Raw genomic sequence first — 24913 nt, forward strand, 5'->3', positions numbered from 1 at the left:
TATCGACACGATTGAAATTGCACCGAATAAATCTTTAAAAAATATATAAATCTTTAAAAAACCATTCAGTCAAAAAATTTGCGACGAAATATTTAAAATTGTTTCTTTTCAAGACGGTCAAAATGTCGTCATCTATTGCGACATAATAATGTCACAACGCAATATTCGTTCGTCGAGTCGTCAACCTTCAAACTTTCTCTTAGAATGACTTATTGACGTAGAGAATATCAATATTTCCTCAAAAATAATTTCCTCAAAATGTATATTTTTCCAAGTGAAACAATGAAATTAAAAATTATAAATACTTTGATTTTAATTTGCATTTTACGTTATTTCAAGTCACTGTGCATTATTTTTTTTAAATCTATTTATAATATATAATTTAACAAAATTAACGCTATTATTTAGATATCTACTTATTTTTTATTTATTCTTACCAAATTCATATCATTCTTATTTATATTAATATTCATATATTTCTCATTAATTATATTCCATTTTTTTGTGTTGCACAATTGTTATTAAAAAATTATATGAAGCAATTTTTTCATTTAAATAACGTCATTTGTGTAACCTACGCAACTGTATTTTTCCCATGACGTAACGGTGAAAAATCGTTACAGGAAAACTCGTTAACCGATAGCACGTTTGCAACACGTGGTTGTCCTTTACAATAATGACGTCAGATCGAAATCATGGTCACCGTGGCTGATCGCCATGGAAACTGTGCCCTGAGCATACACCAACGTGAGAACGCCTACGAGGATTTTAAAGTTCGACGATGGACGGGATAGCGTATATACAGCTTCACGGATGAAGTCCTTGCGATAGGTCGGGGATGAAAGTACAAAAATAGCAACAGGTAAAAATGTTAAAAAAATATTCGTTTTCGAGTGAATTTCATGAAATCGCATGAAATCGTTTTCACCGTTAGTCGTGGGATTGAATTTAAACGTTTTAAAATACTTAACGGTTAATTTTGTTTATTTCATAAAAATTAAAAAAATTAAAGAAATAAAATGAGTTTTCACAATTAGCAATCACTCAATAACTTAACACTGAATTTTAATCGTTCATGTAATGTGATTTCATTAGTTTGAAACATTATACATAATTATTTATAAATTAAATAAACAAAATTAAAAAAAAATAGAATTCTCATGTCCATTTAATTCTCAGAAATATAATTTTTCACTTAATATAATAGATATTTCTTTGTTTGTCATAACGCAAAACGTGACAAATCTATTTATTGTTCATCTTTCAACAACTATTTGTATATTTAAATCACACAAAATGAAATTCGATCAAATAATTTTTATTTCTTTTTCCATTCAAAGCTCTTTTATTCTTGACACGATGTTCTTAATGAAGTGACATGAAACCGGACTAAATACGACATAATTGTGGAATTCAAAGCATACATGAATACATATTAAGAATAGCATACGTATAAACTGAACACGAATAGAAGGCTAAGCTCGATACACAAATTCATATATGCTCGTCGGATAAAGTAGAGTTATACAAAGAATATTACCGATTGCGCAATAATAATTATACGTACGATCGTATAACTTATTCTTCATTTGTTATTTTTTTCTACGTAAGTACAATGTTCTACAAAAAAAGCAAGAGAAAATAAACAACATTTTGTTTAATAATAATATGATTATGAGATTCAAAAAGTTGATCTATAAAAAAATAAACGATAAAATAAAAAAGAACTATAGCTAAATTTTTGCATGTATTCGAACTATACATATATATGTATTCAGGGCCAGCAATTGTACTATTTCAACTTAGCTCGCTTTAAGGTAGCTATACCGTGACGAGGGGTTTCACTTTGCCGCAATGTTGGCAGCTACTACCAGTTAATGCATTTTCACTGGTAGAACGGTGACGCTAAATGATACGGTTTGCTGTTCACGAGAAACTCGAAACTATCCGTGACTCAAAGTAATATATCAAAACTATACACAATATCAAAACTACAATTTCATTGGATTATTGAAAATAAGTTACGAACAAAGATTATATTTTTCTTCTATATTCGCAATAAACAAAACGATTATTTTATTAATAAAGAACTTTCAAAAGTCATTTTTAACTTTTAAAAATGCGATAAAAATTAGTAATCAGGGTCAGCGATAAAGAAATGATTTCGGTAAACAAGCGAAACTCAGTGTTCATCAGCTTGACTCGATTATCCTCGCGCGGAGACTGGGATGGGGGAGGTTGTCGGCACTGGCGAGCATCTGCGACGGAGAACAAAACGCCAGAGCGAAAAGAAACGCGTTAGCCAGAACAACGAGGAGAAACGATTGGTGAACAAAGAACACGAATGTATTATGGCACGTGTGACGAAGAGAAAGAAACCTTACGCCGATTCCTCTCGAGGTCGGACATGGGAATGAAACAGAAAAAGATAGAGACTGGTCCGCCGACTGTTCTGGTACATATGCAACAAACGCGATGCACGTCAGCTAGAAATGAAAAAAATTATCATTCTCACGTATATATGCAGTTTATATTTAATTCGCTATATAATGATAATAATTATAATGATAAAAACATTTGAGAATAGTAACAAGTGATTTAAAATATGATTTAAATATAATTATTCATATTATTTTTTAATATAAATATTTATATATATATATTTTTTTTTTATTAATTTTCAATATAAACAATTTTTAAAGTCATATTTCTATGAATCGAATGTTATAACGATTACAATGAAATCAATTTTATATCCGTGTAAAAAATTATGATAAAAAATTAATGATAAAGCAATTGGAAAAAAACAGAAATAATTACAAATAGAATTAGAGAAAACAATGCAGAGCGGAAAAATAGAGCAACGACTCTTTCGGCTAAAAGAGAAAGAAACATAATGGAATAATATGCAGAAAAAGGATGCACGAATCGCTTTATAAAGGGAAAGAGATAAAGATATAGCACGAGTACGAGTAGTGAAGAGGGAAGTGAGAGTGGAAGGGAGAGAGTGCCACGCGACGTGCTAGGCGGTGAAAGAGAGAGAGGTGGTTGACGCAAAAGGAGTAGGGATAGTAATCGAGTGGCTTGGTGAGCGGTGGATGGTATCCTGCTTGAGGGGACGGTCGGTGAGGGAGGCGAGGACAAATGACGAGGCGCGCGAGCCATCAGGGCCGTATGCTAGAGAACACGCGACACGCGTTCCGGGAGCCATAGCTCGCGCGCGACCTTAACCCTTAAATGATTAATAAAAAAGAACGAATAGAAATATGCCATGATTCTGAATTTAACAAATATAATTTTTATATAAATTTTATATAAATTTTTATATTTTTATTATAACTTTATGGGAATTTTTTTAAAGTTATTACAAATATCATTATAACTTTATAGGAACTTTTCTAGAGTTTACTTATATGTTATAATTTATATGAAATGATTTTAACATTTTAATGTTAGTTTAAATTGCTCATTGTATCCAATTGAAATTGCTTTTACACTCTACTGTGGCATAAAGCGATTCACGAGGTATTCATAATGAGATTTCATATCGTTCATAAGTCTACAGGTTATTCGCGTTGATTCACCGCAAAACATTGTAATTCAACTAAAATATTTTTATTGAAAATATTGCACGATTATTGATAGCCAAATTTTTGTATCGTGATTTTTAGATCTGAATACGTTTCCACGAACATTATCAAGTATATGTTATCAATATCATTATAAATATTCACTACATTAATATTCGCTAAATATTCACATTGATAAATATTCGCTTTAAAAAAAAATTTAAACAATACATAAATTCAATGCTGCAAATTGATAACTGCATCTAAAATCAATGGAAAACAGTATCAACTGCTTAAGTATTTATATCTCATTTTCTAAAAACCATACTAAAAAATAGCGGGTTAAAATCTGAAAACGTATAACTGCGTTTATCGGCCAGTTACCGGTAACCCGGGCTACCCAGAGAGTGGCGATGGAACCTTCATGAAAGACGAAGTGCAAGAATCGTAACATTGAAGTGAGATAAAAGATCGGACTTGCTAATAGAGTGGGAGAAGATATAAGCAGAGAGCGAGACAAACGTTGAAATAAAACAGGAAAGAAGTTAGGGGCCAAGGGAGGAACTGAAATAGAGAGTAAAGAAGGATTCACAAGTGCCTTGTGGACTTCTCTTCTGCATTAACGGTCTAAGACTACAAAGTATGAGAAAGAAAGAAGAGACAAAGAAACGTTTATACACGTTTACCGATCAGATCTATACACTTAAAGATTTAAGCTTGAAGTAGTCTTTCGTTGTATTGCACTAACCTGTGCATTATTGTTAATCCGAAGCAGACGCGTTATTACAGTTTCTGGTTAATATATATTTATTTTATTTCCAATGTTTTAGATTTAATTTTAGATCTAATGAGAGAAAAAAGTCGATTTATTATTGATTAATATAATATAAACCGATTTACTTATTAATATAATTTAACTAACCTAACTTTGATGAAATACGAATAGTATTTTTCTCGAAATTAAATCATGTCAGTAATCATTTTTTTCGAAATTAAATAATTGCGTAGAAGAATACGTTTTTCTCCAACTCATCTTTTCTACTAGAATCACTTCGTTCCAGAATTTATATTACGATCTTTACCGCACTCCATATATGTATTCAGAGGAAAAAAGAGCGAAAGAGGGAGCGTACAAAGTGCGGCAAAGCGAGATAAGGATGGAGAAAGCAGAAATAGAGAGAAAGGGGTGCGGATAGTTGGCACGGGTCGGTGAGAGGAAGAGTGGGAGGGACAGACGTTCTACCGTTGCTTGGAACGAGCAAGCTTGGTTCGAGAACGTGGGGCGAGAGGGAGCCGAAGAGTGGGGAGATGGGGTTCAGCCGATGGGTGGTGGGGGCCGACTAGTGGGTGGCAGCAGCGAGGACGGAGTGATAGGGGAAATCAGTCGCGGTTCGAGTACCGCCACGTATGCACGTGAGTGGGTGTGCTCGTCTCTTCAGTGAGCTTTTCTCTCTCACTACCCGCTTACAACGCACTATAATCGTCCTTTCTATTCTTTTCTTCGTTTCTCTATATAGATTTCCGTGAAATAAATACAATAGCGTGTTTTCCGGAATTTCAAAAACTCCTGGCTTGTTATCCATATTATTAGATCTTTCGAAAGCGCGAGGATTGAGAGACGCTTGCGCGTCGTTTCTTCCTCTAACGAAAACAGGAGATCACCGACACCAAGCCAATCAGAAACATCAATGTAAACAGAAAGTAGAGTTTTAAATAGAGTTCATAATTTGCGAGATATTCACGACTAAGGAACACTATCTTATTTTTTTTTTGCGCTACTCTTTTCATCTATCCTTTTCTTTCGTCGAGTCTCTTTCCAATTTTTTTCCTCCCACTTCCAATCTCCTGTTTCTCTATCCATCTCTATTGCTCTTAGTCTCATGACCAAAGGACGTTCGAGATAATCTGAGTGAGCGTTTCTTCGAGGGGAAAGTCTTTGATATACCAGTTTTCTATTGTCGCTCGACAGAGTATTCCGTGTGGTCTCGACGTTTTCGATAATACAGACAATATTATTGTTGTTGCTTCCGTGACCGAACGGTATAATTCAATAGACATATTTCAAACCTTGGTAACGCAATTAGTTGCCGTGGGAAGTGAAGTGATACAGGATATTTTGTTGGTGTTAACGAAGGGACTGCAAAAATTTAAGAGCTAGAACGGAGGCAAAACAGGAGCTGGAACAGAGGGCTAGGATGCTCGACTTCGAACAACAGGCGAATCAGGCACAGGCCCTGGCTTCTCTCGACGAGGACTGGCACCTGCTCGAGGGTGAGCGCACGACCTTCGCAATTTTTCTTCTCGTCTCTCTGTTCTTTGCGTTTATATACATATAAATATACCATCAATGCTAAATCGATGTACACCTGGTAAAAACCTGTATTGAGATAGATATTTCGTTAACACTAGAGCGCGTATACTTGAGTATACATATACATTGCATATATTATTATCGGATCGAATGACGTTCAAAATTAATCGAATTTAAAAAACGCAAGACATAACATTAGATCGATGACTATTGATTTTTCGGTGATGTTTACTTCTTCCTAATTATTTTTGTCGCGAACAGTTATTTCTAGGTCAAGTTTGATTTCTAAAACGCTCTTTGATATACGTGTTTGTGTTAGTGTCACGTAACACATAATATTATAGATTGTTTTATTGTTTTACATTAATAATCGTATCGTATCAACATAATAGAAAATGATTAAATTTCCAAACGATATATTATATTAAAGTAAATAATAATTTTTGAATTTATCTCTTAAGGGATCATGTATCGTATATTGGAATCTTGAATAACAGAGGACACTGTTCAAGAATGAACCGACTGAGTAATTTGTGAAGGATAAAGCTTGACCTGTGACATGTCGTGACCCACACGTTACCGACGTTTGTTTTCTTGCGCCTGGTTTCACATGTTTTTATGATCATTTGATCGCATCACCACTTTACCATCCGAGTCGAATCTATACAAGAATATTTGATGATCAGTTTCGTTAGTCGTAGTTTTTATCGTATACCACTTCCATCCTCGCATAACCTTTATTCGTAGCTCATGGTAGAATGGCGTAGTGATCGTTAATATTATAGTCATATTTTATCGGTCGACATGTTGATAACGAACATCTTGTAATTGTCAGCCATTCGACAAACGCAATGTAATTATATCATTGTAATTTTTGTCATTATACGTGTAGTTGTGTCTCGTGACAAATAAGAAACTTTATTTCAAGTGATAAAATTGTTTCAAAAACTAAGGTTATGAAAAAATATGATTAAATACGATCGTATAGGGCGCAAGCCATGTGATATTTCGTCCTATAGAATTTGAACATCCTTTTTATCGAACAGCTGCTTTCCGGACCGGCCTCTCGACTTTCTTGTCCCTTTTACTGGCCGCATGAACGTCTGGCATCGCGTTCACGGGTTTCATTGTGATTTCTTAATACCCACCGAGGAAAAGTAACGGCGCAGACGTGAATTTCGTGTTACATCGACAAATATACCAGGTAACCAACTCGATATATATAAACTGTCCAATTCTCATATTCTAACTTATATATATATAATATGCTTTGAACGATATTCCTGCAAGTGCATGTATAAGTTTAAACGTATAGACATTAGACACGATATACATAATTAATATAGTCGAAGAAAGTTGAAAGGAAAGAAAAGTGAAAGGAGGGAGCGTGAGCGTATTTATACGACATGATTTAATGTAATCTGTTCGAAAATTATATCGTTCAGTTTAAGAACGAAATAATTAGTATTATAAGATATAGTTATTTAAAAAAAGAAACGTTTGGATAAATAAATATCGACAAAACGAAATATCTGCAATTATTAAGCGAAATGAGATCGAAATTCAAAGGTTTATTACGTTTATCTGCAGAAATTAATCGCGTATTGCACCAGGAAACTAGTTACAAATATTCCGGGTGCGCTTTGAACACATCGTATGGGATAGTCCGGTTAATTGACTTTTAAATTTGTTCCGGAAAATTGAGATTCGCAGTTACGTCGGCCTAGGAAAACACACAGTACGAACTTTATTTAATATACATACAATACTTTTATCTATTATTTTCAAAAACTTTAAATCTTTGTTTTAATAAAAATTTAAAACTATTATCGATATAATTTAAAACCAAAAATTACCGATTCCGACAGATGGTATAGATGTAAATTAAATATTTTTAACAAAAATTTTTAAAATGTGAATATTTTTCGTTCTAGTTTCTTGTCAGATCAAATCGGATTAACAAAATTATCAATACGAGAACAATCAAAGAATAAATTTGAACAAGGCGGTCGTTTATTTAGAATTCGTTTCGAATGTTGTTTCACTAGTAATATTTTCAAAGCACTTGTCTATTATCCGGCATACAGGTATGGCACATCGACTGGCACGTATCGTTGTGCCACGAGAAGCACGACTCGCACCTGTTTCACAGCACATAAATGTTTGCGGGAGCAATATCGTGTTTGGCAATGCCAGCCTCACCTGGCCGTTCTATTAGACGCGTATTTTTGCAACCAACGCTGCAAATCGTTGTCGACAAATTGTCAGTGCTTTAAACTTTTAACATGCAATTTCAACGTATCGTGATGATTGCGCCCATTTATTTCGTATTTATTCTCGCGTAATATATATATATATGACTACGTAGAATGAGTTACGGTTATTGTAAAACGATATCTATCTATGACGCTCGTTGTTTTTAAATGTGGAATACAACGATAATGGTTGAACGATCCGCAAGAAAATTTGATTCTGGAACAAAATTTCGGGTTTACTTCACATTTACACATGTCGAAGCCTATCATTTTGGAACATACGTCGCGATCTTGATTCGTCTAAACAACAACTCGTGCTCTTCTTCTTATAACGTACATTTTATTGATTCATCTACTCTCTACGTTTCTTCGAACGTAATTAATTTCTACATCCCGAATAATTTATTTTTTGCTATAGATATACGATTCGGTGGGAAAATTTTAAGAATAGATAGATTCATTGTGGTAATTTTGCGAGAATGGAGGGGCAGCAACCTGTCGTCTGAATTTTCACGGTTGTATCTCGTCGGTGCGCGAGAGGAAACTCCATTTTCATGAATATCTAAAGGGGTCCCCTACAGCTAAAGCTTCTCATCAAGCAAAGGTTTTGCTGCGAAGGGATCGAGAAATTTCGTCCCTGCTCCGCTACTATACGTCTCCCTAACTATGCCTAACTTTTCTCCTGGATAATGCTCGTGAATTCGGATATATTTGGGGAAGTTTCGATCTTTTCTTTCCAGATTGAAACGATACTTCATATATTAATGTTTTTTTTTTAATTATTTATTTTTTAACTACTCATTCGCCAAATTTTTTTTTTTTATAATTTTTATAATATTCGCAAAATTTGAATAGAAAATTAAATTTATTCGTGTTGACGTGTATTTATTTGGACCAAGATTTAAATTAGACGAATCGAATCATAAAGATCGATCGTTTGGATTTTTTAATGACCAATATATGGCCAATCGTAAATAAATAAGAATAATTCGACGGGTCATCGATTCGCAAAGGCATTGGCCCAATTACCGGAGTCAGGGACAGGTATGTTCATCAGTCTCGAAGACCTTCGAAGAGGGGAGTTCGTTCACTTTTCTCTTCGTATATTGTTACCTCGACGTTTCAAAAAAAAATTTGAAACGAAACTGAACGAATTAGGATTACTTAGAAACGTTTCTTTATTTATTGTTATCTATTCGTTTCGTTTCTATTCTCCAACGTTTTGATTATGAAAAAGAAATTCAATTTAAATTATTTTTTCCTTCCTTCCTTCCTTCTTTTCCCCTAATCTTTCTTGTCCTTCTTAAAAAATTTTTTCTTAATTCCTTAATTTAATAAAATATCTCGTGTGTTATATGTTCACCGTTTCGTTTTTTTTTTTTTTTATCCCGTAACGAGTTAATTTTTTGAACAACGCGTTTGAGTATCCAGCTTCCAATAACAAAGGAACGAACGAAATAAAGACAATCTTTCGGTCAGTTATTGTTTATACCGTTGACGGCGTTGAATTTTCATCGTGCGGCAAAATTTAAAATGCATCGACGAAACTACACTCGTCCGTCCCAAAACGTTTTGATGAAAAAAATGCAAACGCATAGGGGAAGAGATACACAGAGAGAGAGAGAGAGAGAGAGAGAGAGAGAGAGAGAGAGAGAGTCGCGAAGCAAGAGAAACTGGAAAGTATGGTGGAAAGAGCGGATGGAGGAGAATAACGGATAGAAGAGGTGACGAGGGAGAGAGAGAGAGAGAGAGAGAGAGGCCAAGCCAGCTTCGACACGGCAGCACTGCGGCAGAAAACTGGTCCAGGTGCAAGCTCGATACTCCCGGAAGCGTGATTCGCGTTGAATATTCGCCGGCGTAGAATTCCTTATCCTGCTGTAAAACCGCGCCATTCTGCTCCCCACGCAACGGTACTTTTCACATTTCGTCGCCTCTCCTTTACCACGCTTCCTTTCCTTCCTTAAACTTCACTCTTTATCGTCTGTTAATATTCGCCATTTCGATTACTGATTAATTCAATTTATCATTCTCGTTTATTATTAATCAGTCAGGAATATTAGAAAAGTATTCAAATATTCGTTATTGAAATATAACGTAGTTAAAATAAAACATCGAGTCGAGTCATAAAAAGTTGTTTAGCTACGTACACATACGCGTATACGTATATGGATAATAGCCATTTGGAGATATGTATGGTGTTTTACCCGAGGTCTGCCGAAGTTTCCCGAACGTCCTCCGAACGCTGACCTTTCCCAAGGCTCCGAATTCGGCGCGTTCGTGTCTTTCGTCCGAGTCTTTCTCCTATGAGAATACGAAATGGACGCGTCCATATTAAGAATGTCGATGACATTGAAATCGATTTGCGTAAAAGCAAGCTCGTGCTCGTTTACCAATGGCCTTCGGAGTTTGGACGTTTCTCTTTCTTAGAAAAAAAATTCTTCTCCTGTGTTTGTAAAAAATTACAAATTACTTTCGAGAAAACTATCATATCTATATTTTATATATATTTATATATATATACGCGTGTATTCTATTTTTATCGTTCGACGGTATATCTTTCTCTATAACGATTTAATTTCGCGTGAAAATCGTTGCGTTTCATCGGTCGAGATATTTAATAGGGAATTTCTGATTTTAACGATTCAAGGTTGGATCCTTGACGATAGAGACGTCAATGAGAAAATATTTTTCAATTCAGATTCCTTGAAATTTTTTTGATGACGGTTATCGTTATTTCATGTTTTCAATTCGCGCAGGTAATTTCATTTTTATATCTCTGCTTCTTTTTTCCATGAAATAGATAAGTCGAATGTTGGAGTTATCGGTCGTATTCGAAGCGAGCATTCGAGCGAAGGTTTCAAATTGACGAGTGTTTACGTGTTGAACTCTCGCGAGACGCGTATCGATTGCGGCGCGACGATCGTGAACGACCTCGCAATTTATTATTCGTAATTAATGGTAATCATGACCGATCGCGTTCGATTACGAACCGACTTGAATTACATCTTCTCATTCTGAAGTCATATTTTATTTATCTTCTTATCGGTTAATATGCAACAAAATTGGCTTATATTGTAAGTTATCTCTAGTTCAAATATATCAATGGAATTATCCAATTAATATAATATTTTTTTCGATTTTATTATTTTTTTAATAAGCAGCTTGAATAAGCAGGTGGAATTAAAGAATTAGACGGGAATATTGTTGATAAAAAAAAAAAAAAGAAAAAAAACAGAATTGGAAATGTCGCAAGGCACGGCGAAGGTCTCATCCTTCCATGACGTAATGGAAAGTGGAGACACAAGGCTGTTTCCATCGCGAGGAACACGCGCAATACACTTCTTCGAGCTTTATCGTTATTCTATCGCCTTCGTAATTGTGAAACCATGCTAAATTAAATCGAACAAAGACCGTTTCAAATTCTTCCTGCCGAACATTCATATTCCTTTTGTTTAACGAAGTTAAACAGGTAAAAAACAGTTAATTTTTGCTTTTTCTTTCCTTTTTTATTTAACCAATGACCAGTTAACATTCTTGTTGAGCAAGATTTACGCATGTAAATATTGGATCGTTCTGCTATTCATTAATTGTTGTCTGCTTAAAGCTAAATATCTAGTCTGTTCTTCGAATATTCAATTTATTTAGTTATTCTTAACATTGTTTTCTTAACAATTTTCTTTTCGTATCGTTCTCAATATGTACAATCTGGAAATAACACTTGTTCGAAACAGATGGATTAACAATCAACACAAGATTTCGATTGGAATTGTATAGACCTTTTTTTTCTAAATTTCTACTGCAAGTTGAAAAATCTGATTTACACGTTTTTATGATTACAATCTTGAAACAGGTTTTGTGTGCGTCGAGCATGCTACATAATCGATATCCTCGGCATGGCCAAATACCTTATAACACGGGTTATTGATTTCCAACTCCGCCTCACTGTGTACACGCGCATAACACCCGCATAATAAACGCTGTCCATCCTCTCGACGCGTTCTCGACTCGTTCTCCATTCGTTCTCGACGTGTCGATCTAAGAAAGATAACCCGTCGTGCGCGCCGACAGTTATCGCCTCGTTGACCTTGGAATCGCCGATCTACCGGAACCACGACGACTCTGCTTGCTTTGCCTAATCGTCACAACGATACAAACAATTTTTCAAAATGATTTTTGCTAATCAAAATATATATATATATATATATATATATATAGAAAATTAAATTAAAAATTTAAATTATCTCATTCATTCTAAATTATTCAGATATTTTTTTTTAATTTAAAATTTATAATTTTAATAATTTTTCTCCAACGTTTAATATTAAATTATTCAAATTGTTGAATTTATATTTTTTCGAAATACTTGAATAATTTGCTGAGCTTCGAAATTTTCCTATTGGATTATTGAAAAGAAAATGGGGGAAAAAAAAAAAAAATTTGAGATGATAATTTATTTGTATTATCGCAGTGTTTTGAATCGATGGATAAACGAGCCATTCGTAAGGAATTGATAAGAGATGTGTTGAAAGTATTAATGAAAACGAGGGTTCTCGAAGTTGGTTCTCAATCTTTATACAGATAAATTAATCAGAAATAGGCTTATTTATCGAGTTGTAAGCAACTTGACAAATTTCATAATAGATAAAACGAGACAAAGAGATACATGTGAACAATGATCATATCAGTTAATCAATCAGAGATATAACATAATTTTGAGAGAGAGAGAGAGAGAGAGAGAGAGAGAGAGAGAGAGAGAGAGAGAGAGAGAGAGAGAGATTATGTTACTAAATATTTAACAATAAAAAAAGTAGATGTTTAATAAGTAGAATTTTTTATTTTTAAAATTGTGAAATTATAATTTTTCAATTTATTTAATAGAAAAGAATAAATTAAAGGGAAGAAGGAAATGGTTTCATTATTTCGATATATAGGAAGCCATCTTAGAACGTAGCATAAACTTGTATATTAAATGTATTAACTGGCTATGGAGCTAATAAGACACGTAATTTTATCGACAGCGAGCGTTTTACGACATCAAAGCGAATCCATAATTACATTTACATTGGCAGGGCGTTTACATGCGTTCACCTGCGTACTGCGACGTTTGTGTGCATCCCGGTTCTCGTAGCTAATCAATCGCAACAACCGAGAACTGCCTACGAGAATCGCTTTGCTTTCATATTTACATATGCTTCCAACTCGGTTGAAATTTCTTAATTTTCTTAATTTTCGTCTCTGCATTATATATTTTTCAAAGAACATCGAATTTAGAAAAATTCCGTTAATTTTCCTCCCGAAAATTTTGAAACTATATCGAATCGATAATTTCGTTTCGTTCACGAAAGAACAAATGTTTTTGTTTTTTCTTGGTAGTTCTTGGGCGAGTCGATAAATCAGAAGGAAGGGAATAAGGAAAAAGTGCGATGGCCGATAATTCGCCAATGCCGCTGCATTAATTGGGCGTCAGGTACACGTAACGCTGCCAGCTCGGCCGCGTAATTATGTCGACGGTCGATCAACATCGTAAAACACCGAATTATTATTGGACCTAGGAAGAGAGAAGAGCGCGATGTAATATCGATCGTCCAACAACGATACGATATATTGCCCAAAACGAAACTTTCATTCGATTTTATTACACCTGATAACCACCTGCTTATTTGTATAATTGAAGAAAACAATATTGTATTTATAAAATTTTAAGTTATCAAATTTATGCGTGTCGTTAAATTATTAAATTTAAAAATAATTTTAAATAAAATCGATCGATTTTCTTTATAGAAATGTAAGCCTAAATAAATTATTTTTTTTTTTTTGAATCGATACGAGGTAGAAAGTTTAACAAGTTAGAGAGTTAACTGACTGTGGTGTGTAATGGACGAAATGCAATGGATTAGGTTTTCGAGAAGAAGGTTAATATGAAACATCGTTACGCCATGATCTACCGATAAAGTCGATTGCGTAAAATATTTTGTCATCCCCATCCGCTAGAGGGTTCTCTTAGCAAATGTTCGCTTTACGATATTATCTACTTTCGATACAATAATTCGAGATATTCGAATTACGTATATAAATTTTTCATTATTAGTCTGAAATTTTTAACAAATGCTAATCGAGATTTATGTTTCGAAAGTTATTCTAATTGTTTATTAAATTGAAACGAATACGAATAATAATGTAATGTATATAATCGGTTTAATATTTAAAAATTGGAACGCAATGAGGCAAAATTGAATGAAATCGAGCAACGACGCTTTCTATACGCGTCTATATACGAGTATACATGCTCACATATTATATTACCGTTCTAACCTGCTTTTACTCTTTTCTTCGCTTGATCCGCGATCCGTTTTCTTGCTTCCTGCTTGTCCATCTTTTTCCATCCGTATCTCTGGAAAATTTCACTTGAAACGAGCCCATTTTTAGTACTCATACTAACTTGTTGTTGTTGTTACTCATACGGAAAGAATCCATTTCGATCGGAATTTTTTATCAATCGAACATTAAATTTAATGCAAACTTACTAGAAATTTAAATATATAATTAGATTGTCATTACATCATCATTACGTCGAAAATGTCGACATCTTATGGACGAAGTTCGAAACATTCATTTCCCTTTAACTTTTACTTTTAAAGTTGTTTTAGGTTGAAAAGACAAGTCGAGAATGTTGGTTATCACGAACTATGATCAGTTGAATCCATCAGTGAACAGTGTCGAGGAGATTTCAGCGTTGTTGGAGGCTAAACAGGGCAGACTGATCGATCGGATTTACTGGCAGGAGGCGTCTTGAAATTCCGTCCTTTGGACGATCGTTGCCGGTAGTCCTTGCGAATGCCACAAATTGCTTTCAATGGTGTCACATAACATCTCGAATCATTTTGACTATTATTCCAAAACCGTCCAAAATATCAAAATCATTTCAATAATTGAATATTAAGAAAGAGAAAATTTTTTCGGAAATAAATATAAAAATAAATTGATTTTATTTACTGATCGTTTATGTTTCATATCAATGAAATATATCGAGATTTTGAGAAAAATTCTATTATGGAAAATTTCCTCTTATATCGAAAAAAATAAATAAATAAAATTTAACAGTAAAGTTACTTTGCGCGGTTCAGCTTCAAGTTTCGCGGATTAAAAATATTAAAAGCAGTACGAGCTTGCGGCCAGATAATTGCCAGACGTAACGAACGATGCGCACAATGCGAGGTGAAAAACAAACCAACATCAACTCTGTATGTGTGCGCGCACGCACGCGCGCAAGCCGCCAGTAAAATTCTTTGACTCTCTCCCCTATGATGCTGTGTTTCGTTCTCTTTTTTGTCCTCGTCTTCTCTCCCCCTTTTGATCATCGCGGCCTTTTTAAGCAAAAGGAAACTACCTTGTTGAAAAATTAGAGAAAAGAACGCAACTATGGCTGTATTACGTTATCTCGAATTTTTTTTCTTTATTATTTTATATACGTATATATTTTATTAACGATTCGATTAAGAGTATATTAAGAGAGATATGCAATATCTTGGAAATGAAATCAAAATTAACAATAAAATTCAGATATTTTACAACGTCTCAAAAAATAATTCATCATGTACAGAATATAAGTGAAGATGAAAACGAAAAAAATAAACTGAATACATATTACTTTCGAAAAGTAATTAAATAATTATTTGAATAATTATCAGTCTCTTAAAAATATAATACTAAACATCATATTTGGTATACTTGCTATTAAGAATTCTTTCATCTATGAACGTCAGTTTAGTTGTGAAAAAATAAAAATAGCATGTTTTTCAAACAATCTTTGAAAGATTTTAAAATTAGATACTTACAATATTTACGAAGAAACTCGTATTCTTGTTACGGGCAACATCTTTTTGTGCACGTAACACAAACGGATCTTTAATTTTCGTGGCGGAGTACGACAGATACCGTAACTGTGGCGAGACGGATCCCCCTCCGCGATATCGATTGCGCCCTCGTGTGTCGTCGTAAAACTTCGGAGATGATCGCAGTCTCCATCGGTTGTGGGCCACTGGCAGGTGCGTAGGATGAGGTCAGGAGCCCGGTTTCATTCGGATTCACGGACAAGGTCCGTGAAATGATGTCATCCTTATCTTCGAAACTGTATCATTTTTCGTTAATTATATCTTATTTATTTATTTTACGTTTTATGCATAATTGCATGTGGAGGTTTCACTTTGAACACAGAGAGATAAGAAAAAAATATTTATTTTTTTTTTATTCCTCGTATTATTACTTATCAAAATTATTATCATTATTATCATTTTGTTTTCATTACAAAAGATATATGAAAAAATACAGATAATCCATAAATAATCCATAATCTATAAACATCGCTTCACAAAATTCGAGACTTTAAAATTTAAAAATTTTAAAAAAGAATTTTTTAATTTTTTGTATTATATAATTTGTTGAATTTAATTTTTTTAAAATAAAAATTACTATTTGAATCAGTGATAGATATCTAATAATTGTGATCAAATAATCAGATCTCGTGCATTTTTATAGAATTATACATGTCACGAAAACAGTGGCTAGTGAAATAACTCAAGAAATCCTTTTGAACAGGGTTTATTAAACATCATAATGTTGCATAGACTTTTAACCGTAGTTGCATCCGACCTTTCACCAAGGCATAATTAAATGGGCTACTGTTGTGTCATGTTTATGCGTTACTAACAATTAATGTAATGTATGTATCTAATCGAAAAATTGACATTAAATCAATTGCCATTTATATGCGAAAAAAATTTTTTAATTATTATTATTTATGCTTTTATAAGTTTTGAACAAAGAATACATTATTATAAGTTATAAATTAAAAAGAAGAAAAAAAAAGAAAACGTTATTATAAATTTTAAATATGTAAAAAAAACTGTTATTTTTTTATTTTCTAAATTAATTAAAAGAAAAATTGAAAATTTTCTTTATCAGAACGAAAAATTCAAAACCGAAAGTGTTGTTATATAATTTTCAGACAATAGATCAGATATATTGGTTATCGGTCAAGACTCGGTTAAAAAGATCTGTTCGTTATTATACAAAGGATACAAGAATCGACGCAAAGAGGATTTCGCGGAGCAAGGATTATTTAAATCCGGCCTAAAAGCTATTTCAATGGAGACACCGATATGTCGTGTTACCGCCACCCTTCACGTATTCTCATACCCTCGTTGACAACCATCGCGCCCACGCTCCTCTTAGAACAACAACCGAAAGAAGTCAAGGTCATCGCTACTATTATTTTTCTTTTCTAACATTTCCTTGCCTTTATTTTAATCGATTCGAGTATCAAACAAGAATATTTTTCTAATCTATTTTAACTTATTATTGCATAGACTCTTTATTATCCGATTACAAATTAAATTCAAAACTTTTTTTTCAAATTTGAAAAAATTATTTCGCAATGAAATGATTTTTCAGATTTCTGAAATATTTTCTACAATATATATTATTTACAAAAGGCAAAAGTTATTATCTAAATCTAAAGATTCAATTGATAGATGGACGATAAGAAATTAAAACATTGCTATGACTATCGTGTACAAGTGTAAGCTCGGAAATGACTGTGCTTAGTAGATCGGGGCCGCGTATTTCCGCTCCTCTTGCGCGTGTCTACTGTTTAACCTCGTTTGTTCCATATCTTCTACCTCGTTGCCTCTGTTCCCGTGCTCCCTTTATTGCCTTCTTACATTCGATCATTTCGCGTTCCAAATATCGAATTATCAAAAGAATCACGAAAAACAGAGAAAAAGAAAACAAACTTTCGATTTTGTGCGCGTGTCGCGTCGAGTCGTTTAGTTGAAAATGTCATGAGGTTAAGAAAGCTGCGCACGCAGTATTGTGTTTATTATCTTCTTCTACCAGTCCCTTCCCATCATAATCATACATAACCTATTTGTTTTATCGTATATTTTTTTATCCTCCTTAATTTTAATTATCTAAATATAATAATAATCATTCAAATTTTTTCTATAATTTCTTTAACAGTTTCTACGGTTAAATATCGAATATTTGTTAAAGAGGTAGAAAAATATTGGATAGAAACGAGGCTGCTCGTAAAGAAGAACAACATGATTGGTCGCAGAGAAAAAGAAGTTTATTTTCCAGCTAGTTATTGGTAAGACGGCAGGTATCTATGTATTTGACCGTTGATATCTAGCCGAACCTACAGTACATTCGATGTCGCTTTTAATTCGGTAAGAAAGTGGGTTTCTAGGTCGGAGAGCCGCGATATACACAGCTGACAGGCACAGACAAACGGTTTCACACGACTCTTGGGGAAACGACTTTCTTTGGGCCAGTGCCGTATCGCGTCAATTTTGTCTCTAGATATTCATATCCGACTGATCTTTTCACACTTGTATCTTGCATTCTCGTGTTATGTATTTCAATTATTTATATTATCTATTTAGCATTGAGATTGCTGAGAAACGATATTCATTATATTTGAATAATGATTTATTTTCTTATGAAAAGAATTGTTAATCACAAATACATTTGTACAAATTATAAATAATTATAATTATTTATATATATATATATAATTATCGAGTTGTTCGAATTCGAGGAAATTGATCGTGATATAATTAAGAAAGGTGTCGGATTACGATTGCGTTATAAAACTCAACGAAGTCGAAGATGATCGGAATTTAATGGGATTGTATTACATTACGGCTGTTTCGGAGAAATACACGAAGCAGTAGGGATATTTTTGCTGAGAGTGAAAGTCTGTAAGTTCGATGGGGCAACGTTAACTTTTACATTTTCTGTCATGGAATGTAAGTACACGTCGATTGCTCGTCCTAAGGCTCTCTCAAGTTCGTTTAATCTTACGTAAATTCGATGCAATGTCATTATGCAGAACTACATTCAGTTAAAGTGCATAAACAGCAATGTGAATTGTATACAATAAATAATATAAATAAAAGCTTGATAAGAGATGCAATTATAAATCTTTCTCTTATAAATATTCTTGACAGCTTTCGATATTTTAGCATTCTTAATTTCTTTTTATCAACAATATAGAAATTTGTTTATTTATTTATCAATGGACTTATATCCATTTGTTAATTTGTCAATGTTGAATCTTGATTATCGATTGTGTATTTTTAATGTACATATATCGATACGTCCATAATTTTCGATACATCGATTTTTAACTCGACGTAATACGCGTCTTACATTAGATCCGTCACGCGCCGTTTTGTCGAACTCTCACGATCTGTCACGAGAATTGCCGAGTCACGAGACCTTGCGCTAAGCGATCAACTCGCTACTTCTAACCGATTAGTGTTTGAATATCTGTGTATTACGTAATACGAAATTAATTCTGGCGATTACGTTGTTCAGAATCATTTTAAACAACTACCAAAATAAACTAACAAACATTTTATTCTAATAATTCTTAATTCATTATTTTAAATCGAATCAATGATTATTCTACGATTGTTTATTCGAAAATACATAGTGAAACGAGGTGCGTGACGATTAAAAATTATGAAGGAATCGGAAATAAACAGGCGAGGTTGGAAAAGCAATGGAGAAGCCTAACTGTACACATGCTGCAGCGTGAACGTAGAGGACAAAGTGGGGATAGTCAGGTAGGATAAGAATGTCGGGCAGTACACCGGTTGGGAAATGAATTGTGACGTGGCTTGGCATTGAGAAAGACACGCGTGTATACTTATACACGGACACAGTGAGTCGAACTCGTCTATTGCGATCACGTTGTCTAATTCCTCGTGCGACCTGATTTCTCAAATATAAGCAAAATCGTTGGAAACGCGATGTTTATTCTTCCTTAACGCTTCCGTTTCGTATAATATTTTTCAAACGAGTTTAATATTGACTTTATGCCAAATACATATTCCGTTGTTTATATGATTAAAATTCACTATTTTTTTTTTCTTATAAATTATATATATAATTATTTCGAAAAAATTTTGAATATCGTAATTATAATATTTTATTGTCTATATTGTCTATATTTTATTGTATATTTATTTATTAATATTTATAGAGGATAGACTATCGATCTATCGTTATAATACATCGTTATTAAAAACATCATAGAAATCGATATTAAAGAATTAAATACAAAGAGTATTGATTATAAGTTTTATAATAAATTCCTAAAGTGTTAATCCATAAAATAGGTAATTTTGAAAAGAATATCATAGTCGAAAAGTTAATCGCGTGGAAAAAATTCGTACGGACAATTTAAGAAAATAGAAAGTAATGAGAGGGGATTTTATCGATATTTCGCGGAAACATGGGCGGTAATCGAGTTTTAATTACCGATTAGCCTTCGAGGGAGCAAGCTGCCGCATTGATGCCGCATTTTATTGTCTATCAACAACGTAAGTGGGTCGTGCGGCCTCCCTTGCCTCCCTCGAGAATTTTCCTGCTCTTATTTCTGCCGGTCACGGGATTCAGCGTGTCTCTGTCGCGTAACTTCGACATTGGTTTCTACGTTTAGGTCGCCCGCTGTTACATATTATATTTCCCTTTCGAATTCATCAATTTTATTTTTAACTCATTTAAAATGGATTTTGAACTTCATTTTTGGAACATTACTTTTTTTTTTTTTTTGTTTTTTTCTTTATTTATTCGAAATAAATATATTATATTAAATTAAGTTAGGTTAGGTTAAGATTAGAATTAGGCCAGGAAAAGTTACGTTAAGTAGTTTTGAAATTATAACATAATTCCTAAACTTATTTTTATTCGAATATTATCAGAAAATACAAAATATTTAAAAAAAAAAAAGTGTTATTTCAAAACGAAATTTTTCTTGTAGCAATAAATGCGAGCAATATTATAATAAAAACTATTGATTCATACACAAGAATTAGAAATTGACCGATATACTCACCGAGGATTGTTTTCGAAGACGTGATTCGAGAAATTTCCTTTTCCCGTGGAAAAGGATTAAATCGGACGATGATTTTCCATCAGAAACTAATCTAATCCCACGGATCACAAATCAAGAAGGAAATGTCGTCCTCGTCTTAAACACTTTCACAAATTTTCTTATCTTAACAAATAACAAATATCTATCCATCCAAGTATTTGTTCCTCGATAATATTCACATTTATGATGTTTAAAGATTTATTTTTCTTGTAATAAAATACATGTTTGATGATTAAATTTTATCATTATATTTTGTTCGATCGAAGATTGTCGAATTGAAAACCTTTTTTCCCAATGAATTAAAAAAACCTTGCGTCCATTCTTTCTTGCTTTCTTTGAAACCACGAGATTATTTAAAGTGAACCTAACCTTAACTGGTCTCGAAATATACAGCGTGGATATGATGGATTCTTCAATTTACATTCTAAATTGGACGCATTGACAAACTGGTTTCTCTGTAAACGAACATCTCGTCGGTTTCCAGTTTCCTCTGCCAGCCCTTGGTCGTCTAATCCTTCCAGAAATAAAGTAGCCAGCTATTCTCGGTGTTTGGAAAAGCGACAGGAAAATTCTTAAAGGCCAAAAAATATATATCTTCGACCATACGTTGTATATATATATACACACGTGCAAACAAGCTTGCTATACATCTTTTTCGATATTGTATTCGAGATTAAGCAGAGTTTCGTTAATTTCGGTGGTTATTCGAACAATTTTAGACGAGACAAGACCGTATTAAATCGAGCATATTCATTTTAGTCTGAAGGGGCTCGTGGATTTCGAGGGTCGTCGAAAAGGGCGTCACTTATAATAGATCCCAGGCCTGAATGAACAATGATATTCCTCCGTCTTTGCCTCTTATTTATTTACAAATGAACTCTCTCTCTTCTCGTCCTTCTTCTTTATTAATTACTCGAAAAAAAATTAATCTTCTCGACCATTGTACTTATTAATATATTCACGATGGATTAAATGCGTGTGTGGTGTGGAAGGATTGTTTTATTATTTTTTTTTTTTTTTTTTTTTTTAGCTCGAACTAGTCGCTTAAACTAGCCAGAGTTATCTAAGCACGTGAATAAACTTGGTTGTGTATCAGCCACGGGAGGGAATCGATGTATACAGACTCCTTTCTATGGCAAACAAAGAAAAGAAAAAAAAAAAAGCCAGTAAATTCATGATGCTATAATGGTCCTAACGTTTGTTTGCTGTGAAAGTGTTTCTTGGAAAGGAATTATTTATTTGATTGTTTGAGATTTAATCTTTCACGATTTTATTTCGTGTTATATAATTTATATAAATTCGAATTGGAAAGAGGAGCGGCGAAAAAAGAAAATTTATATACATATCAGTGTTAAAAAATTGATAAATTATAATAATAATAATAATAATAATAATATTCGAGTTAAGAAATAAAACATTATCGATCACACGTGGTAGTGAACGATTCATGCGGTAGCCGAGCATATAGAGGGGAACCATTATCGAACGTAAGTAATTCTGCACCCTTTTATTATAGGCCGACATTGAGATTGGCACACCCTGACCAGAGAAAAATCCGTACCCCGCTTAAAAAAGGGCTGTCTTTGTGTCTCGACTGCGTAAGATCAAAAAGAGCCGGAGCCACTCTGTGTACGCACGATTTCGAGTCGTCGCCATTGCTCCACCCCGATAAAAACTCTGGACAAACAAATTTATTCATTCCGCTTACCAATTTCAATTACACTTGTCAATCGCGTGTGTGATCATCAAAAACTGCTCAGTTATTAATATTTCGATCGATTGTCTTTATTAAATTAACAAAAAAAAATTTGATCAGTTTGATTCGCGATTGAGGATATTGAAGATACCTGTTTTGTTTTATTAATATTATTAGAACAAATTTTCTCATAAGAAATTGTTTTTCCTAGAAATATTCATTCAGGGCAAGGTGGATTTAGAAACGTTCAATAATTTCATTCAATTAATCTGACAGCTTGGCGTATGTAGATTGCAAGAATGTATCGTGTCTCGAGTGCGTTTTGCGACACGGGTGAGGAGGCCCATCTGACTGCGTCACAACCTTGCTTTACGTATGTCTTTCTGGCACGCGAACTGACAAACCAATCTCCCCACTCCAAGTCGAATTTCATTTCAGTTGACTTCAGCGCTACAACGTGCTCGTTAGTCGTACGTATTATCGAATGAGGAATTTTTTTCTTATATACAGTAGTGTTTAATAAAAATATTACATTTGATCAATTTTTAATATTTCGAATTTTACGTTATCACAGTGTAAGATAAATAATCTTAATCCGTTTAAGTATTATTCTCAACTTCTTCTTCTAAATATTTAACCGTACAGTTTTTATCTACACCAATAATTCTACAAGTTAACGAATATGCGCATGCGTAAATAAATGTGCCTGTGTACGTGCGACGCGACGAAGTTAGTCGAACAACTCTCCAACACTCACGTGATTTGGTTAAAACAGATAGTAGAAAATTGAAGTGATCGCAATTGCAAGTCGACCTTAAAATGGAATTTGTACGAATACAGATGCAAATTGATGTTTTGTAATCTGTTCTCTAAGAGAAAAATATTTCGTTTCGTTGCTTTCAGTATATCAAGGACATGTCTTTTATTCTGATTATCGTACATGGTAATGAAATCGCAAAACAATATCGTTTAATTATTTTTTGGAAATTATTTGATAAACGTTACTTCTCAGTTCAAATCAAATAAAAAAAATATAACTTAACTATTGTAATTATAGTATTTAATCTATAATATATATAAATATATACTATAATTAATATATCTAATTATATCTAATTATAATTATTTGGAAACAATTATTTGCACGTTTCAAATAAAGATATAATTTCATTTTCAATGAAAAAACAAAAATTTGAGAGTCACTGTATCACGAATTAAAAATCATTTAAGCAGCAATGCTTTTATAAAAAGAGAATCATCATATACGTTGCGTTTATGTTATACAGACAATGTTCAGCAACGCCATATGCCTATCGGGAGAATTAACTGTAGTTTTAACGTGGCCGTGGTTCAGAAATGAGACGGTTTGCGTTCTCGATGAGGACGTCACGACGACACGGACTCGATATAAGTGTGTACGTGCATACACGCGTCTTTCTTTTACTCGGTGTACAAGAGGCGCCTGGGAAATAGGGAGTTCCAAAGATAGCAATTGTTTTCAAACCCTTTCAAATATCCTTTCTATTTTTATTTTTGACAAATCAATCGTAAAATTCCCTCTTTTTTTTTAACATACATTCGAAATTAAATTATTAACGATAAGTATGCTTTATGAATGTATTGAAAAATTTTATATATATATGTATATATATATTATCACATGATAGTTATATAATAAAATAATTAAACGATAGGATAAAATTTTGGTCTACATATTTATCTTTTTGTTTATAGAATTTATTTTTTTTCCAAATTCTTTAGTTACAAATAATTATAATGAAAATTCTGCAACCTATATTCGAAAACTCTTTTAAAAATAAATTTTATATATTTATTTCAAAGAATATTTATTTCAATCAGCTCGTAAATGAGAAAATTTTTCATCAACAAACTAGAAACATATAAATTTCATTTTCCACGATGAAAAGATTTCAAGAGCGGGAGACATTTTTGAGACACCCCATATGTAATAGTCGTTCGAGGGGAGAAACCTCGGGTATGCACATGGAAAAGAGAGACGGTCAGAGGAATGGAAAAGGAGATGCTACGGGTCGAAAGGTACAGGAAGGAGGAATGAGTTCCGCACGAGCGAAACGAAAATGAAGCTACGATTCTCCATTCCTCTTCTATCTACTGTAT

General features: G+C 33.3%; 1 protein-coding gene and 1 long non-coding RNA gene across 3 annotated transcripts in view; one reads left to right on the top strand and one right to left on the bottom strand.

The window, feature by feature from the left end:
• Positions 1-5515: 5515 nt before the first annotated feature.
• LOC100868446 (uncharacterized) overlaps positions 5516-24913 on the top strand; it is a 57145-nt gene continuing 37747 nt past the window's right edge. Inside the window, exons 1-2 of one of the 2 annotated variants that reach the window (XM_086905498.1) lie at positions 6491-6733; positions 6927-7084. Coding sequence is in view for 1 of the 2 variants with exons in the window: in XM_031915243.2 (XP_031771103.1) it covers positions 5765-5840 (76 nt within the window). In the remaining variant the exon portion in view is untranslated. Of the gene's footprint in view, positions 5841-6490; positions 6734-6926; positions 7085-24913 lie in introns of those variants that run through there. The other variant, XM_031915243.2, reaches the window with a different exon arrangement.
• On the bottom strand, positions 11620-16139 carry LOC116414003 (uncharacterized). Its single transcript, XR_015291384.1, has 2 exons — positions 15971-16139; positions 11620-12267 (listed from the first exon to the last, which is right to left on the bottom strand). It is a non-coding gene; the product is annotated as an uncharacterized LOC116414003 (long non-coding RNA).

Source organism: Apis florea, unplaced genomic scaffold (genome assembly GCF_048593485.1).
Source record: "Apis florea isolate Af1SG1 unplaced genomic scaffold, ASM4859348v1 contig_2411_pilon, whole genome shotgun sequence".
Lineage (NCBI taxonomy): Eukaryota > Metazoa > Arthropoda > Insecta > Hymenoptera > Apidae > Apis > Apis florea.